Source organism: Mustela nigripes, chromosome 14 (assembly GCF_022355385.1).
Source record: "Mustela nigripes isolate SB6536 chromosome 14, MUSNIG.SB6536, whole genome shotgun sequence".
In the NCBI taxonomy this organism is placed as follows: Eukaryota; Metazoa; Chordata; class Mammalia; order Carnivora; family Mustelidae; genus Mustela; species Mustela nigripes.
In genome coordinates this window covers 106,845,512-106,865,341 of record NC_081570.1, presented here as the reverse complement: position 1 = coordinate 106,865,341, position 19,830 = coordinate 106,845,512, and the positions used below count along the sequence as shown (strand labels likewise).

The following is a 19,830-nucleotide window of genomic DNA, read 5'->3' as shown; positions in this document are numbered from 1 at the left end:
CCTGTTGAGCAAGGAGCAGGTCTCAATCCCAGGACCCTGGGATCATGACCTGAGCCCAAGGCAGATGTTTAACTGACTGAGCCACCCAGGGATCCCCACAGTGGTGTTTAAGATTTAATGGGCTTTGTGCAATATATATATATATATATATATATAGTGTGTGTGTGTACTGTATATACATATACTGTATATGTATAGTATATGTATATGTATATGTATATGTATATGTATATGTATATGTATAGTATATGTATATACAGTACACACACACACTATATATATATATATATTTTTTTTTAGATTTTATTTATTTATTTATTTGACAGAAACACAGCGAGAGGAAATACAAGCAGGGGGAGTAAGAGAAGGAGAAGCAGGTTTCCTGCTGAGCAGGGAGCCTGATGGCGGGGTTTGATCCCCAGGATCCCAAGATCTCACAACCAGATCCAAAGGCAGATGCTCAATGACTGAGCCATCCAGACACCCCTGTGCCTTATATTTTCAACATTTTTTTGAGTAGTGTGAAATATATATAAATTGTTATGAAACTAATCTTCAGAACTTTTTTATCTTGCAAAACTGAGACCCTATACCCATTAAACCTTAACTCCCTATTTTCCTGTCCTTATAACCCCCTGGCATCCACCATTCTTCTTTCTGTTTCTATGAATTGACTATATATATATATGGACTCGATACAACATTTTCTCTTTTTGTAACTGGCTTATTTTATTTAGCAAAATGTCCTCATGTTTTGTCCATGTTGTAGCATGTAACAGGATTTTTCTTTTTCTTTCTTTTTTTCCTTAAAGATTGATTGATATATATATATATATATATATATATATATATATATTAGAGAGAGAGAGAGCAGGCGGGAGAGGTACACAGAGAAAGAAAGGGAGAGGAAGAGAATCTCAAGCACACTCCCCGCTGAGTGCCAAGCCAAGTATAGGGCTTGATCTCACAACCCTGAACTGAGATCATGACCTGAGCTGAAATCAGGAGTTGGAGACTTAACTAAGCCTCAGGCATCCCAGGATTTTTTTTTTCTTTTTTAAGGCTGAATAATATGCCATCATGTATATATCACATTTTGTTTATCCATACATCCATCATTGAATAGTTGGGGTGTTGCCACTGCTGACCTTTTACAAATAATGCTGTAATGAACGTGAGTATGCAAATATCTCAGTGAAATCTTGCTTTTAGTTCTTTTGAGTAAGTACTAAACAGCAAGTAGAATTGCTGGATTACATGGTAGCTCTATTTTTAATTTTTTGAGGAACCACTGTACAAGTTTCCTTCCATAGCAGCTGCATCATTTTGCATTCCCATCGGCAGCCTAACTTTTTGCTAGCCTGTGTTATCTTGGATTTTTTGTTTTTGCTTTTGTTGGATAGTAGCCATCCTAATGGTATGAGGTGATACATGATTGTGCTTTGATTTGCATTTTTTTTTTAAGATTTTATTTGTTAGAGCACGAGTAGGGGGTGCAGGCAGAGGGAAAGGGGAGAAGCAGACTCCCCGCTGAGCAGGGAGCCTGATGCAGGACCTGGTCCCAGGAACTTGACCTGGGAAGGCAGACGCTTAACCAACTGAGCCTCCGGGGCACAGTCCATTGAGTGGCCTTAATACTCTTAATGAAAATCATTAGACCAAGATGAAAGGGTTTATTTCTGGGCTCTCTGTTCTATTTCATTGGTCTGTATGTTTGTCTCTATGCCAGTACCACACTATTTTTATTACTTTTTAATATGTTTTGAAATCTGGAAGTGTGAGACTTGGAGCTTTCTTCCCCACCCCTCAACACTGTTTTTGCCATTCAGGGTCCCGTGAGAATACTATGAATTTTAGGATGGATTTTTCTTTTTTCTGCAAAAAAATTAAGGGATTAAAATTAAAAATTACTGGGATTTTCTAAGATTGCATTGAATATGTAAATTGGCTTGCATGCTACTGACATCTTACTAGTATTTTCTTCTAGTCCATGAGCAGATACTTTTTCCATTTATTTCTGTCTTTAATTTCTTTTAACAGGGCTTTGTAGTTTGCAGTGTACACGTTTTTTTGCCTTCTTGGTCATGTTTATTCCTAAGTATTTTATTTTTCTGTTATTTTAAATATAATTATTTTCTTGATTTTCTTTTCTGATTGTTCATTGTTAATGTATAGAAGTGGAATTGTTGAATAGAAGTGACAGAAGTAGGCATCCTTGTTGTGTTTCTGATCTAGAAGGAAAAGCTTTCAGTCTGTCTCCATGGAGTATGGTGTTAGCTGAGGGCTTTTCTTTCATGGCTTTTATTACGTTGAGGTAGTTTCCTTTATTCCTAATTGTGTTTGAGATTTTTAACTCCTCACCCAAACTGTCATCATACCTTCTCTTACATAATCCTGTGTCTTACCAGCTACCTCTGTATCATTTGAATGAATCGAATGAAAATTAGAATAAATTTGCTAAAATCTACCAAAAAACAAAATGTGATTTTGATAGCAGTTACATTAACTTAAAAATCAACTTGGGAAAAATGGTCATCTTTACATATAGTCAGTGGTTTTTTACATTGACTTTATTTTATACACACATATATATACATTTATACTTAAATATATTATACAGTATATATATTTTTTATACATTGACATTAAACAAATAGTTTTATACTATTTATACTATAAAATTAGATCCTAGAGACGGTTTTTCTACATGATAAAGAATATATTTAAGTATGTTTAAAGTAATAAAAGTGGAATTAGGTTGTTCTATCAGGAGGTTCAGGAAAAGCTAATTGGGAGCAAAACCAGGGCAGAGGTAATCACTTGTGATGACTTCCTGTCCACCTGGAGTAGTTCCTTTCTGTGGTGGCACTGTAGGAACAGAGACCCCATCCTGCTCGACGTTACATTTCTGCCAAGTAACACTTCACCTTTGAAAAGGTACCTCTTTCATCATCGCACTCTGTCTCCAGGATTCCCAAAGGCCACTGTAGCCACTGGTCATGTGTAGCTATTTAAAATGAAATACAAATTTATTAAATTTAAAGATTCAGTTTCTAACTCACAGCAGTTCCTCTTGGGTATTCATTGTAAGGTGGCTACTGTAGTGGACAACTACACCAGAGGTGGGACATTTCTGTTACTATGGAAAGTTCTCTTGAACGGCCTACATTAAGCTATTACCTGCAGTTTGTTGTTATTGGGTGACTTTCTAGTGACAGTCACTCTAAAGGGGATTGGGTGAGAAATTTGGATTATGATAGAAAATGAGACCTCCCATGGCCCTGTTTTCATTTCTTTAAAGGATTCCAGTATGCTTCAGAGTTTGCTCTGGGTCTTCAGATGTGACAGCCTGTGCCTTGAAAAGTTGGAATCCCTCAGGTTCTCTGAAGCTAACATCAAGGGCAGGCAGCCTGGGTTTAGCCCAGGGTAGGGGTGTCTGATCTGAGAAGGTAGTTCTATCTGACACATGCTGATACCAGCTATCAGAGATTTCCAGCACTTCACAAGCACTTGGTCATTTCAGTGTTACATAAATTTAATAAAAACAAATTTTGTCTCCTTTTTTTTTTTTTCCTGCAGGCCTATCCCCCTTTGTTCTGTTGTTGTGATAAATAGCCAGCTTGATAAAATTGAAGGAAGGAAACTGTTTGTTTCCTGTAATGTCCAAAGTTTGGATGAAAAGACTCTATACTCTGAGGCAACGAGTAAGAAACTGCTACTATGTCTTTTTTTGGTTTGGTTTAGTTTCTTGGGTTTTGTGTTTGGGGACTTGGAAGTGGTTGGGTTTTGTTTTTGTTTTTGTTTTGCTTTGGCTTTATAACCCACAAATGCCCAGAAATTCTTAGTTCCCTATCATGTAAAAATAAAAGTTAAAGGTATTCTTTTTTTTTTTTAAAGATTTTATTTATTTATTTATTTGACAGAGAAAGATCACAAGTAGGCAGAGAGGCAGGCAGAGAGAGAGAGAGAGAGAGAGAGGAGGAAGCAGGCTCCCTGCTGAGCAGAGAGTCCGATGCGGGGCTCGATCCCAGGACCCTGAGATCATGACCTGAGCCGAAGGCAGCGGCTTAACCCACTGAGCCACCCAGGCGCCCTGTTAAAGGTATTCTTAAACACTGGTTGAGAGCTACTTGCCAAAATCTATCAAAACTGTAAAGTCATGGGACACCTGGGTGGCTCAGTCGTTAAACATCTGCCTTCGGCTCAGGTCATGATCCCAGAGTCCTGGGTTTGAGCCCCATATGGGTCTCCCTGCTCAGTGGGAAGCCTGCTTCTCCTTCTCCCATTCCCTCTGGTTGTGTTCCCACTCTCACTGTGTTTCTCTCTGTCAAATAAATAAAATCTAAAAACAAAAAACAAACATCCCTACATAGTCATTGTACTCTTTTTCACTTATTTCTAGGATTTATCCCACAGGTGTACTAAAATGTGCAAAATTACAATGTATATGTTGCTCTACTATCACAGTAATTGTGTTACTCTTGTAAAGATACTTGGGAGAGCAAAGGATTGGCAGAACACAGATACCTGTCAGTGGGAGACTGGTTGAGCAACCATTTTTGTGTGTGCCACAAGAAATTTTGTGGAATGTTATGGTACCATAAATAATAAGGAAATTCTTTAGCTATGGGGCTATCTCATTAATATATATTGAATGAAAACCCTAAGATACAGGACTGTGAATGTGCTATCATTATCATTAATACAGAAAATGCATTCTCTTACCCTTTTCTTCCTCTTTCCCTTTTACTCCTTCCCTCCTTCCTGAATAATTTATTCCAAAAGCCATTAGGTAGAGTGGGCAAGATAGGCTTGGGATTGACCAAAGGCTGCGGTGAGGTATGGCTGTGGTGAGGTATGGCTATGATGGCTTAGCACCATGTTGGAGCCCGAGTGGAATGAAGGGCAGGTGGCCCAATGCAGGGTGTCAGAGCCTTGTGGGACGGTGGCATTTTTACAGGCTGGCTGCCAAGAGGGGAGCCAGGTGCCTTATTGTCAGAGAAGGGATTTCCAGATATGGAAAGAGAACACTAGAATGAATGCTGTGATGTTGGTTGGATTGAAGATCTTGGACATGAATGTTTTCCTAGTCTCTTGCTCTTAGAAATAACAGTGTGAGTAACTTTGTATGTTGTCATTTTACACACATTTTGGCAAGTTAAACTCCAGTGGTGCCAGAGGAGACCATTCTTTGTACTAGTCTCACAATTTTCTGGCAGCTTGACATTTCAAAGTAAAAAGTAGGAGAGAGGGGGAAGTATTTGTATATTCTTGTGTTGAATAGACCTTCAGGAGTGCCACACAAACTTTGGTTTCCTCTGGGAGGAGGACCAGGTAGGTTGGAGGGAGAAGCCACCATAGGCCCTTGTGTGTAGCTTGTGGCATGATTATGTCAGTGGATTAGCAGGACAAAAGCTAGGTTTCGTGGCACCTAAAACTTGCACAGTTTAAAGAATGCAGAATTGGGTACAAATGTGAGTCTTTATTTAAAAAGAGGAAAGAAACTGCAGCATTGCTGCTACTGCTGCTGCTGTCTGGACATGCAGGTCCCTTCCCTCTGTGGTCTCTCTAAGCTGTTCACAAGTGGTTCCAGATTGTATCCCTGCGCACTCATGGCCCCTCGACTGACTGGGCCCTTGCAAGGGAGGAGCCCTTGAAGCCTTACATTCCTTAGCTTCAGCTGGTAGACGAGTTAATTAAGATACCCAGTGCTTTTTGTTTGTTTCTGGTCTGGGTTTGTTTTTTGTTTTTTGTTTTTAAGATTTTATTTATTTATTTGATAGATCACAAGTAGGCAGGGAGGCAGGCAAAGAGAGGGGGAAGCAGGCAGAGAGAGGGGGAAGCAGGCTCTCGCCAAGCAGACAGCCTGATGCGGGGCTCAATCCCGGGCTTGTTTCTCAGGGTCCCGGGATTGTGACCTGAGCCAAAGGCAGAGGCCTTAACCCACTGAGCCACCCAGGCCACCCCTGTTCCGTTTTATTTAATAGACCTCAGATGCCCACATTTGGCTTAATCAGAATCTTTGAGTTAGGACACAGTAAGCATCATTGATGCATGAAACAGTCATCTTTTATTTCTTTATTCACTAAAGTATTTTTTAGTTTAATAAGAAACACTCTGAAAACCTACCATCAGCCAAGAATCAGAATCCTACTATCATCTTCCTATCTAATTATTTTCCCATCTCATCCTCCTGCTTTCCTGAGGTTTTTGAAGTATAATAAACATAAAATGTTAGGGGCGCCTGGGTGGCTCAGTCTTTAAGTGTCTGCCTTTAGCTCAGGTCATGATCCGAGGATCCTGGGATCGAGCCCTGATTTCGGGCTCCCTGCTCTGGCGGGAAGCCTGTTCTCCCTCTCCCACTCCCCTTGCTTGTGTTCTCTGTCAAATAAATTTAAAAAAAAAAAAAAAGTTATATTTGCTTATACCTAGTTTTTTATTTTAATAAGTTTTATCAAGAATATATGTGTGTACTTAAGGAATGTACAGTTTAGTTGTTCTGAACTTTGTAAAAAGATCACACACTGTATGTATTTTTCTGAGAGTTGATTGTCTTTTCATTCAGCTTCACATTTCTGAAGTTCATTCTGTTGTTGGCATGTAGTTTCCGCGTTTTTTCTACTTAGTGATACTGCATTGTGTTACTATACCACAGTGGATTTATATCCTCTTCTGATGTTGGTCTTTGGATTCTTTTTTATTTTTATTTTACTTTATTTTTTTAAAGAGAGGCAGGGAGAGTAGAGGGTGGGGGCAGGGTGGGGAGAGAGAATCTTAAGCAGACTCTACACCCAGCCTGGGGCCTGATGTGGGCCTCAATCTCACGACCCCGCGATCATGAACTAAGCCGATATCAAGAGTTGGTCGACTAACCGACTGAGCCACTCAGGTCTCCCATGGGCCTTAGACTCGTGAATGGGCTGCTGTGAGCATTCTGGTGGTGTACACGGGCAAGAGCGTGGCATATAGGTAGTAGAATTTCTGGGTTGTAGAATATGGGAGTGTTCAGCTTCAGAGAGGAAACTAGCTTGCTTTCTAAAGCTGTTAATAAATTATACTCCCACCAGCAATAGATGAGATTCCGTTGAGCTCTGTCCTCACTAGCATTTGGTAAAGTTGGACTTCTGGATTTTTGCCAGTGAAATGGTTGTAAAATGTTATTTTTGTGTGATCTTGATTAGCATTTTCCTAATCACCCATGAAGATGAGCATTTCATCATATTATTTCTCTACTGTATTAGTTTCCCATTCTATAAAATTTCTATTTGTTCAGCCTCTTCTATTGTTTTTTTTTACCTGATTTATAGGAGTTCTTTCTTTATTTTGTATTAAACTAGTGTTTTTGTTGGACATACAAGCCTCACTTTTCAGTATGTAAGTTTTATTTGCTCTGAGGTATCTTTTTTATGAATGGAAGTTGTTTTTTTTTTCACATTAATATAGTTGTGTTTATTAATTTTTTTTCCTTTACAATTACTCCTTTTTGTGTCTTAATATTTATTCCTCCTCCCCACCCCCTGCCAATTAGTAGCTGTTTGCAGAAATGATGGGTAAAAGAAGCAGGAATAGGATCCTGAATAATTTGAATCCATAGCAAATTTAAAGACTCCATTCCAGGCTGTGGTTATATGTCCTGTCTCCCTAAAGCTTTCAGTATCAAAGGTTCCATATGGCTTAGTTGTAATTTCACCTCCTTTCACTTCCCTCACTCTCTCTAATGGAAGTGGTAATGAACCATGAACATGACCAAGTGGGAGAGGACGGTTCCTGGAGGTGCTGTTGTACTGGGATAGTCAAAAGCTGACTCTTAATTTGGCTAAGAAAGGAGAGTAGGCCCAAAGAGGGAAGGTACAAATATGAGTGAAAATCCCTTTCCTTATGTATACATTTCTACTCAGAGAAGTCCCATCCGACTGTAGTCAGCCAGCTTATAATCACCTTCTGTTATTTTGTTTGTTTAGGCTTATTTGTAAAACTGGATCCTAAAAAAACTTCGCCATAAAAGTTTCTGGTGCATTCTGCACCAACCTGCACTGGGCTCTCCTTTCCTCCAGAAGAAGCTGGTGTCTCTGATCCTGCCCCGCTTACCCACTTTTGAGGCCCCCCCAGGGGGTGAAGCCTGCTAATACTGATCTTCCTGAACAAATCTTCGAAATACAACTCCAGGAGGTGTTCGCATCTTCTAAACTCTTTTAACACGGAAGGACTCTCTGTGACAGTATCAGCAGTTTTTTGTGTGTCCTCAGAATAAGTTTCTGGTTCTCCTAAATTTGAATGGGCTCCTTAAGGTTGCATAAGCATAGTATCTTCCCCATTACAGACTGAAGAAAATTATATTGAAACTCTTAACACAAACTAGAAAATGCCAGAAAACCGAAGGAAGGTGTGTGTGTGTGTGTGTGTGTGTGTGTGTGTGTGTGAGAGAGAGAGAGAGATAAATTACAAAGCTAGCTTTATTATATCCAAACAAAATCTCTTTGGCCACAGTAGGAAGCACAACTAGTTCCTATAGGAATGAATGATACCTCAACTCTGAATCCTAGGGATTAAATAGCTGTACCAACATAAGCTGTCCTGTTGTGTCTTAACCAACAGCATAGTTGATCTTCACTGGAAGGAACCTGTATTTACTTCCCAGGTATCTTCATCCATTCAGGCTGCTATAACAAAATACAGAACAAAATAACCAACGGAAATTGTTCACAGTTCTTAAACCTAGAAAGTCAAAGTCACCTGGTGAAGGCTAGCTTAACTGGCTTAGAGCTGATGCCTTCTCACTGTGTCCTCACATGGTAGGAAGGGCTAGAGGTTCTCTAGATCCTCTTTTATTAGGACACTAACCACACAGGAGGGTTCTACTTTATTACATATTTCTCTACAGCCCACCTACTGATAACATCACGTTGGGTGTTAGGATTTCAACACACGAAGGCAGTGGCGGGAACAAACATTCAGACCTTCACATCAGGGCTGCCATGACAAAGTATCACATATTGGGTGATTTCAAACAACAGAGGAACTCATTGCCTCACAGTTCTGGAATCAGAAATACAAAGTCAAGAGTTCTACAAGGCCAAGCTCCCTCTCAAGACAAGGCCAAGCTTCCTCTCAAGGCTCTAGGGAAGGGATTGCTCAAGTCTCTCTCCTAGCTGCTGGTAGCCTCAGCAGTTCCTTGGTTTGTAGATGCATCACTCCTGCCTTCCCATCATCTTCCCTCTGGCCAGATTTCCCCTTTTTATAAGGCCACCAGTCATTGGTAGAGCCCACACTAATGACCTTGCTTTAAACTCATTACCTTGATGAAGATCCCATTTCTGTGGCACCTGGGTGGTTCAGTCAGTTAAGCATTTAACTCTTGGTCTCAGCTCAGGTCTTGATCTCAGAGTCATGAGTTCAAGCCCTGCACTGGGGTCATGGACCCTACTTAAAAACACCCCATTTCCATATATGTTCTCATTATGATGTAGGGGAATTGGGACTTCAGCATGCCTTTTGGGAGGACATGGTTCACCCCATAACAGAACCTTAAACAAGATGAAAGATGAAAAAACGAATTGGGAGACTAATGTTCTAGGAAACCTATTCTGCTTCTAATAGATCAAATAGAATCTACTGCAGACAATAGTTTGGGCTTCAGTTTCTTGCCTTTCTTTCCCCTTAAGAAAGTTTAGGTTGAACCACACAAAATAGCCATTTTCAAAGGTCAGAATGGTCAAATACAATTTCCTATGGCTCGACCTAATGACTTAGGGATAGCCTTGCAGCCCCCTACCCAGTCATCCTTGCACAGCTGAAAGATCAGCTAGACGACTCCACTGCCAGAGTGGATTGATCCCGGGATGGCCAAGCCCAGAGAAGATTCCCATCCCTGGGGCACACCTGCAGTTTCCAGGCTGCAAGAAAGGCCCCAGCAGAAGATCAGGGTCACAGTAAAGGTGAGGCTAACAGTTCCTTCTTCCTGGAAATCCTGGCAGAGCTTGGGCAGGTGCCTGGCCCGCATCTGTGTAGTTTGCATGTCTGGCAACAGCCTCTCTTCCAGATCTTCCATCTAATGACACTGGAGCCTGTGGGCTCTTGATGCCTCTCTCATAGCTTCTCATGAATAGTAGGCATGTGTAAAAATGTGAAGCTGAAGGAATGAGCCAACACTGCCATCTAGTTTCACTTAATTAGTAGAAAGGAGTTTAGACAGAGAAGGTACTTCAAATTGCTAAAGCATACCAGGCCATCATCCAAGCTAAAAAGAACCTAACAAAGATTCCCAGGGAGGACCAGGTTTTATTACGTATGTGCATACCTTCCTTCCCATCCACATGTAAGGTTTTCGTCTCACTGTTTTGCTGGTGTCTGGGCTGTCTGTATTGCGGGTGTTCTGCTTGCACCTGCACAGGGTCAGCCGCGGGAAAGGCTTGGCGGCTGTTTATGCAGGGCCTTCCACAGCCGGCAAGGGCAAAATGGTTTCCCTGCTATGCAGTAGACTCCATTCCTAGGCTTGACCAAGCTTGCTTTCTTGCCTTCATCAGCTTGCATTTTTGATAAATCTGTAAGCTGGAGGGCAGGTGGCTTAGGAGGGGAGTTTCCTGAGAACTGGGCCAGCTCTGCTCAGTCATGAGCTTGCTGTGTAGCTGTTGCTGTGCAGATACTCCTCCATGCCCATTTCCCCTCATTACCCTGGCCAGTAGGGAACAGTTTGAATAAAGATTGGGAATTGATGTGGGTCAGTGTTAAAATACCTTTGAACTATCAGGGCAAACAATTGGGCAGCCAGCTTTTGCTCTTAACCCCAGGTTTCTAAATGCCTAGGAAATATAATAGATGGTCATGTACAGAAGTACATTGAAGGAATTTTTAAAAATTAACTTTTTCTCCAGTGGGAAGGTGGAATGAAACATAAAAGGAAGTCAAGAAAAACCTATTCTTAGGGTGCAGACGTCCTTTGTGTTCTGTGTTTCAATTCGCATTTCCTTCTCAAGATGCTGACCACCTATCACAGGGAGTCATGAGGCCAAATGACTATTTTATCTAATAACCAGCCATCATGGAACCCTAGGCAAACCCCTCTTTCCAATGCCAACCATACAGCATTCTCTATGGTAGACACAAGAAAATCTCAAGTTTAAATCACTAAAGTCTTGGATTTTATGTTTCAGGAAGATTTAAATTTTTTTTTTTTTTTAAGATTTTATTTGTCAGAGAAAGCACACAAGCAGGCAGAGAGGCAGGCTCCCCGCCGAGCAAGGAGCCCTATGTGGTACTCCATTCCAGGACCCCGGGATCATGACCTGAGCCAAAGGCAGCAGCTTGACCACTCAGCCACCTAGGCATCCCTCAAAATTTCTTTTGATAATATTCTTTGTCACTACTAACATCAGCTCAGAATTACAGAATTGGCTTATTTTTCATCTTAGTTACGGATTTAAAATTAAGTGAACTGCAGACAGATAAGGGGGAAAAACCATAGGCTGATATCCTTTATGAATATAGATGCAAAAATTTTCAACAAAACACAAACTAAATCCAGCAGCACATTTATTTTTTAAAAGATTTATTTATTTTAAAGCGGAGGGGAAGGGCAGAGGGGGAGAGAGAATCTCCAGCAGACTCAGCTGAGCAAAGAGTCGGAATTGGGGCTCAGTCCCAGGACCCTGAGATGACCTGAGCTGAAATCAAGAGCTGGACATCCAACCGACTGAAACACCCAGGCCCACCTCCCCCAACATCACATTTTAGAAGATTAAACACCATGACCAAGTGGGATTTATCACAGAAATACAAGGGTAGTTCAAAAGAATATAATGTAATACACCATGTTAAGAGAACAAAGGAATAAAACCACATGATCAATTGATGCAAAAAAGGCACTTGACATAATTCAATGCCCTATCATGAAGAAACACTCAAGAAAACTAGGAATACTTGCAGAACATAATAAAAGGGTATCTATGGAAAACCTACAGCTAGCATACTTGGTGAAAGACTGAAAGCTTCCCTGCAAAGATCAGGAACAAGATAAGGATCCAATATGCAGCCATCAAAAAGTGAAATCTTACTGTTAGCACTGATGTGGATGGAACTAGAGGCTGTTATGCTAAGTGAAATTAGTCAATCAGACAGTTATACATGGAATTTATTTTTTTTTTACTATATGAAAAAATCAGGGCACCCGGGTGGCTCAGTGGGTTAAAGCCTCTGCCTTCCACTCTGGTCATGATCCTAATGTCCTGGGATGGAGCCCTGCATTAGGTTCTCTGCTCAGTGGGGAGCCTGCTTCCACCCCTCTCTCTGCCTGCCTCTCTGCCTACTTGTGATCTCTGTCTGTCAAATAAATAAAATCTTTTTAAAAATAAATAAATCTGTATCTATATATTTATATATACATACACACATGCGTACATACACACATACGTGTATGTATATATGGCCATCCCAGTAGATGTGAAGAGAAACCACTTTGTGCGTGTGTGTTTTAATCAAGATGAAAGTCACATAGCATAAAATTAACTTTTAAAGTGTATGACTCAGGATGCCTGGGTGGCTCAGTCATTAAGCTCTCAGGTCTGCTCTCAGGTCAGGTCATGATCTCAGTGTCCTGGGATTGAGCCCTTCATTGGGCTCCCTGCTCCACGGGAAGCCTGCTTCTCCCTCCCCCACTCCCCATGCTTGTATTCCCTCTTTCTCTCTCTCTCTCTGTCAAATAAATTAAATCTTTAAAATAAAATAAAATGTATGATTCAGGGCATTTAGTACATTTCCAGTGTTGTACAACAACCACCTCTCCCTAGTTTCAAAATTTCATCACCCCAGAAGACAGCCCCATTAGTAGTCACACCCTGTTCTCTCCTCCCACATTCCCAGGCAATGCACCGGAATTAAAAAGAGAGACTCTTTTAAAAAGAGAGACCTGCAGCTCAGGTCGCAATCCCGGAGTCCTGGGGTCAAGCCCCATGTCGGGCTCCCTGCTCAGGAGAGAGCCTACTTCTCCCTCACCCTCTGCTGCTCCCCACTGCTCATGCTCTCTCTCTCAAATAAATAAAATCTTTTTTTTTTTTTAAGATCTTATTTATTTGACAAAGATCACAAGTAGGCAGAGAGGCAGAGAGTGGGGAGAGCGGAGCAGGCTCCCTGCCAATCAGGGAGCCTGATGCGGGGCTCCATTCCAGGACCCTGAGACCATGACCTGAGCCAAAGGCAGAGGCTTCAACCCACTGAGCCACCCAGGTGCCCCTCAGATAAAATCTTAAAAAAAGAAAAGAGAGACTTAGATATTTGGATGCCAGTGTTCATTACCATATTATTCATAGTGGCCAAAAGGTAGAAATAACCGGAATGTCCATCAGCAGACGGATGGATAAACAAATATGAATATATTTGTTTGAATATAAAAGAATGCTATTACTAAATTCTGACGTGAATGAACCTTGAAAGCATTATGCTAAGTGAAATAAGCCAGACACCAAAGGACAAATATTGTGTGATTCCACTTGTATGAAATACCTAGAATAAGCAAATTTATTCACAAAGTAGATTACAGGTTAGCAGAGGCTTGGGGGGAGCTGAGAATGAGGGGTTACTGCATAATGGATATGGTTTCTGTTTCAGGTGTTGAAAACTTTGGAAAATAGTTTTACATTTCATGTGCATAACATCATAAATGCAATTAATGCCACTGAATTGTACACTTGAACGTGGTTTAAATGGCTGATATACTGTATTATATATTTTTCCCACAACTTCTTGCATAAATGTTTTTATCTCTTTAAAGTTTTTATAAATTTTATTTTTTAAATTAAGTTTATTTAAATTCCAGTTAGTTAATGTACAGTGTAATATTCATTTCAGGTACAGAATTTAGTCACAACACCCAGTGCTCATGGCAACAAGTGCTAGCCTTTTTTTTTTTTTTTTTTTTTTTAAGAGAAGGAAGTGGTGGGGAGGGGCAGAGGGAAAAGGAGAGAGAGAGAGAGAGAGAGACTCCTTTTTTTTTTTTTTAAAGATTTTATTTATTTATTCGACAGAGAGAAATCACAAGTAGGCAGAGAGAGAGAGGAGGAAGCAGGCTCCCCGCCAAGCAGAGAGTCCGATGCGGGACTCGATCCCAGGACCCTGAGATCATGACCTGAGCCGAAGGCAGCAGCCTAACCACTGAGCCACCCAGGCACCCGAGAGAGAGACTCTTAAACAGACTCCATGCCTCGTGTGGAGCCGGACGTGGCTTGATCTCACGACAGTCTTGACTTGAGCTGAAATGAAGAGTTAGATGCCTAACCAACTGAGCCACCCAGAGACCCCCTACAAGTGTCCTCCTAATCCATCACCCATTTAACCCATCCCCCCACCCAGGAGTACATTTATGATGAGCACTGAATAATGTATAAATTGTTGAATCAGTATATTGTACACCTGAAACTAACACTGTATGTTAACTATACTACATCTTAATTCCACTCCCTTTGAGTGTGGGTGGGACTTAATGGCACGTCTAACAAATAGAAAGCTTACATCTTGGAGCACCTGGGTGGCACAATTGGGGTGGCACAATTGGTTGGGCATCTGCCTTCAGCTCAGGTCGTGATCCTGGGGTCCTGGGGTGGAGCCCCACATGGGCTTCCTGCTCAACTGGGAGTCTGCTTCTCCCTCACCCTCGGCCCCTCCTCCCTGCTTGTGTATTCTCTCTCTATAAAATAAATAAAAATCTTTAAAAGAAAAAAAAGCTTACATCTTTACATCTTGAATCCTCCTTTTCCCCATCTCTATCTCTCCCTTTCTCTCCCTCCCTCTCTTCCCCTCCCCCCTTCCTTTTTCCCTCTCCCCATCCGATCTCTCTCTCCACCCCACCCACCAGGTTGACCGAAACCTCCTGAGAAACAGGACCACAACTACAGAGTTAACACACTTCCAAATTCCTCACCCTCTGAAATGATATAAATGTTATTTTGAGCTAAAATTTTAGGTAATTTGTAATGTGGCACTAGACAATTGATAGAGAATTAGGTGAATAAATGCTAGTGGCACAGATGATCCCAAATAGATAATGATAGAGGGAATATTTTATGAATTTTTAGAAAAGTTTTTATGTAGCAAGTTTTCAGGTCTAATTAATAGACTGATATTAAGAGGAGTGAGTGATTTCCTGAGTGTACATTGTATTTATCTGTGATAAAAGCCTGGGGGTGATGTTGATACAAAAATAGGGGTTAAGTCAAGAAATGGCAGAAGATATAAACAGACATGTCTGCAAAGAAGACATCCAGATGGCCAACAGACACATGAAAAAAATGCTCAAAATCACTTGACATCAGGGAAATACAGATCAAAACCACAATGAGATACCACCTTACACCAGTCAGAATGGCTAAAATTAACAAGTTTGGAAACAACAGATGTTGGAGAGGATGCAGAGAAAGGGGAATCCTCCTACACTCTTGGTGGGAATGCAAACTGGTGCAGCCATTCTGGAAAACAGTATGGAGGGTCCTCAAAAAGTTAAAAATAGAACTACCTATGGCCCAGCATTTGCACTACTAAGTATTTACCCCAAAGATACAAATGTAGTGATCCAAAGGGTCACCTGCACCCCAATGTTTATAGCAGCAATGTCCACAATAACCAAACTATGGAAAGAGACCAAATCGACAGAAGAATGGATAAAGAAGACGTGCTGTATATGTTGGAATATTACTCAGCCATCAAAAAGTGAAATCTTGCCAATTGCAATGACACCGATGGAATTAGAGGTTATTATGCAAAGTGAAATAAGTCAATCAGAGAGACATTATCATGTGATTTTACTCAAATGTGGAATTTGAGAAAACAGGATCATAGGGGAAGAGAAGGAAAAATAAGATGAAATCATAAGAGACTCTTAACTATAGGAAGCAAACTGATGGTTGCTGGAGGGAAGGATAGGTCAGGGAAGGGGGTAACTGGGTGATGGGCATTAAAGAGGTCATGTGATATGATGAGCACTGGGTGTTAAATGCAACTGGTGAATCACTAAACTCTACCTCTGAAACTGATACACTATTCATTAATTAATTGAATTTAAATTTTTAAAAATAGGGGTTAAATATTGGCAAATAAATAACAGAGTAGAAGACCAAAGTTCGCGATATATTTTTTTATTAACATATAATGTATTATTGGCTTCAGGGATACAGGTCTGTGAATCATCAGTCTTTTACAATTCACAGCACTCACCATAGCAGATATCCTCCCCAATGTCCATAACCCAGCCACCCTATCCCTCCCCCCACACCTCCAGCAACCCTCAGTTTGTTTCCTAAGATTAAGAGTCTCTTATGGTTTGTCTCCCTCCCCAGTCCCATCTTGTGAGTTCGTGATATTTTAAAAAATAATATAAATCTAGGATTGAGGCTCCCAGTGCCAGTACTGAGTTTTAAAATTTAGTTTAAGAGACAATTTAATATAATAGAAATTGCAAATATTTAATTGCTGAATACACAAATTCTTACAAAGCTCCTATTAAAAATATAGCTTAAATATTTTGAAGTTTCATAAGTTCTAATTCAAAATAAAATATGGAAATATTAGGGAAATAAACCCAGAGTATAAACCCAACAATGGAAAGTCATTTTAATCAAGTTTTAAAAAACCAAAGGAACACTACAATAGTTAAAAGTGATTGAATCTATGGAAGTGGAAAACGGAGCAGTGTGAAGGTAATATGTTGTCTTTTTTTTTTTTTTTTAAGATTTTATTTATTTATTTGACAGAGAGAGATTACAAGTAGGCAGAGAGGCAGGCAGAGAGAGAGGAAGTAGGCTCCCTGCTGAGCAGAGAGCCCGATGCGGGACTCGATCCCAGGACCCTGAGATCATGACCTGAGCTGAAGGCAGCGGCTTAACCCACTGAGCCACCCAGGCGCCCCGGGAATATGTTGTCTTTAATAATAAACCTTACTTTGGGGGTGGGGGCCTGGGTGGCTTAGTCAGTTAAGCATCCGACTCTTGATTTTGGCTCAGATCATGATCTCAGGGTCATGGGATCAATCCCCACATCAGGCTCTGGGCTCAGTACAGAGTCTGCTTGTCCCTCTCCCTCAGCTCCTCCCCACTCTTGCTCTCTCACTCTGTCACGCACACTCTGTCTCAAATAAATACAATCTTTTAAAAAAAATTTACTTCCATAAAGCTTAACCTTAAACTTTATGCAAGAAATTACTTTGATGGGGCACCTGGATGGCTCAGTGGGTTAAGCCTCTGCCTTCAGCTCAGGTCATGATCCCAGGGTACTGGGTTCGAGCCCCTCATCAGCCTATCTGCTCAGCAGGGGGCCTGCTTCCCACCCCCCCTCTCTGCCTACTTGTGATCTCTCTCACTCTGTCAAATAAATATATATAATCTTTTAAAAAAAGAAGAAGAAGAGGGGGCGCCTGGGTGGCTCAGTGGGTTAAGCCGCTGCCTTCGGCTCAGGTCATGATCTCAGGGTCCTGGGATCGAGTCCCGCATCGGGCTCTCTTCTCAGCAGGGAGCCTGCTTCCCTCTCTCTCTCTCTCTGGCTGCCTCTCTGTCTGCTTGTGATTTCTCTCTGTCAAATAAATAAATTAAAAAAAAAATTATAAAAAAAAAAAAGAAGAAGAAGAAGAAATTACTTTGATAAAATAGAAGTTGGATTTTTAAAATAGAGCATACCTGGGGCACCTGAGTGGCTCAGTCAGTTAAGTATCTGGCTCAGGTCTTAATCCCAGAGTCTTGGGATCGAGCCCCACATCAACCTCCCTGCTCAGTGGGAAGCCTGCTTCTCCCTCTCCCTTTTCCCCTCACCCGCTTGTGCTCTATCACACTCTCTCTCTGTTAAATAAATTAATTTTTGTAAAAAATTTTTTAAAAATAATGGATACCTCATGAGGATATGAGGCTTAAAACAGCAAATCCATACACAGCATTTAGTATGATGCAGAGAAAGTGTTCAGTAAAAATGTGTATGAATTCCCAGGTAGAAAAGTGATTTGAATAGGACACCCTTACCCTTAAAAAGAAGACAAAACTTGTTGAAATTTGGCTTCTGCTGGCTAGGGCTGGGCTCTGTGCTCATCTAAGGAGACATATACGCAGTAATTTATGGCCTCTGGCTGGTGGAAGAGCTTGGTAACTACAGGTCCTCTTACTGGTAGCTTCTCATCCACCCAGGTTTCCTCAAAAGAGAAGTCTTCTGGTAGCCCACGATCCATCAGTGTCTGTCAGCATCTGTCAGTCAGGGTCTTTCAGGCTCTGTCAGTCAAGGTCTGTCAGGGTCTGTCACAGGGAAAGAAAGTCAGAGCCTACCCTTCAGAGTTTGACAGCCTAGCTTCACATCCTGACTGTGCCTTGGAGCAAGTTAAGTAATCTTAGTCCCTAGTTTTGATTGTAAGGGGAATTAAGTGAGTAAATGAATGTAAAATGCATGTTTGCTGTTACTGTCACTCTCCTCTTCACCACATTGGTTGGGAGCCATGCCAGCACACTACTGAGCCCACAGGATGCAGCAATGTGTGAAGTATTTAGAGTTTAAATGTTAAATAAGCATAGCTATAGTCCAGGAACCATATATATAGTCTCATATAACTTATATGAGATAAACTCAACCTACAATTAATGGAGAAGTGCCTGGTGAGTTAATATAACAAAACATCTTTTGAAGAGGATTAGCCATTTCTGGTTGACATGTCACCCCATTTCTGTCTCTTCTAGTGGAATCTTGTCAGACTGGCAGAGGGACAAATGGAACCAAATCATCCTTCTTTCCACGCCCTCACAAACTCTTCCCCTTCAACTACTGACATGTGAAGCCCAGAGAGTCCGTGAGGAAGTAGGGAGATAATTGCATAAGGATCCGGGACCTTTCTAAGAGTCGAGTGTTTTATAATCATGTCTGGAGGTACCCAGGTGGGGGAGTAAGGTGCGGTGGGAGGCAGGGGGTCAGAAAGAGGCAGAAGTCATGGGCAAGAGTTGGAAGGTGTATGAGAGGGCTGGACTCTAGAGTTGACTCCTTTCAGCCCTTTGGGTGCCAGACCTAGTCCTTGGGTCTGCAGACCCAGAAGTGGTCACATCCGGGACCCCTGCTGAAGAAAGGTGTCTATCTGTAATTTACCCTTAGAGCACAGTTGGAACCCAGGCCCAGCTGGCAGGAACACAAAGAGGTGAGCCTCACTCTGGGAAAACAACTTGCCATCCTCCCCTCAGAAAGCAATCACCATTGCTCTCCCCATGAAAGCAAGATGTGCCTAGGTGACTCCTAGTAACCGTGGAAGAAAGACAAGGTCGGTGGGGGGACATGTCTCAGTCACTACAGTGAACTAAGGGTCAACTAGAGAAATAGCAGAGCACCGCCACAGAGATAGGCTCCCTCAGAACCCCTACGCTGTGTTTGCTATCCCCACCCCACACTATTAGAACTAGCATTAAACACTCTGACTAGTGTGTGCACAATTATAAATGTGAAGGTCCCAGCTAGCTCCCCGGGGAAAACTGTGGCCAGCCTTGAACTGTGGCAGTCCACCCACCCTCCTGTAAACCCTTTTCTGCCCTCAGCCTTGTGCTTCCACAGCATGGCAATCTAGGCAAGGACAGAAAGGGAGAGGGGAGGAAAGGGACCCAAACCCAAGGGCTATCAAATTCAAGATTGCAGCAATCTACACGGACCTTAAGAATCTTTTTCGGGCGCCTGGGTGGCTCAGTGGGTTAAGCCTCTGCTTCAGCTCAGGTCATGATCTCAGGGTCCTGGGATCAAGACCCACATCGGGCTCTCTGCTCAGCAGGGAGCCTGCTTCTCCCTCTCTCTCTGCCTGCCTCTCTGCCTACTTGTGACCTCTCTGTCAAATAAATAAATCTT

General features: G+C 41.6%; 1 protein-coding gene across 2 annotated transcripts in view; it reads left to right on the top strand.

Moving 5' to 3' along the window:
• Window positions 1–19,807, top strand: part of THEM4 (thioesterase superfamily member 4) — a 53,227-nt gene extending 33,420 nt beyond the window's left edge. Inside the window, exons 5-6 of one of the 2 annotated variants that reach the window (XM_059376177.1) lie at window positions 3,580–3,704; window positions 7,962–13,761. In XM_059376177.1, the coding sequence (XP_059232160.1) occupies window positions 3,580–3,704; window positions 7,962–8,002 (166 nt within the window). In that variant the 3' untranslated portion in view covers window positions 8,003–13,761. Of the gene's footprint in view, window positions 1–3,579; window positions 3,705–7,961; window positions 13,762–18,689 lie in introns of those variants that run through there. The other variant, XM_059376178.1, reaches the window with a different exon arrangement.
• The last annotated feature ends 23 nt before the right edge of the window (window positions 19,808–19,830 follow it).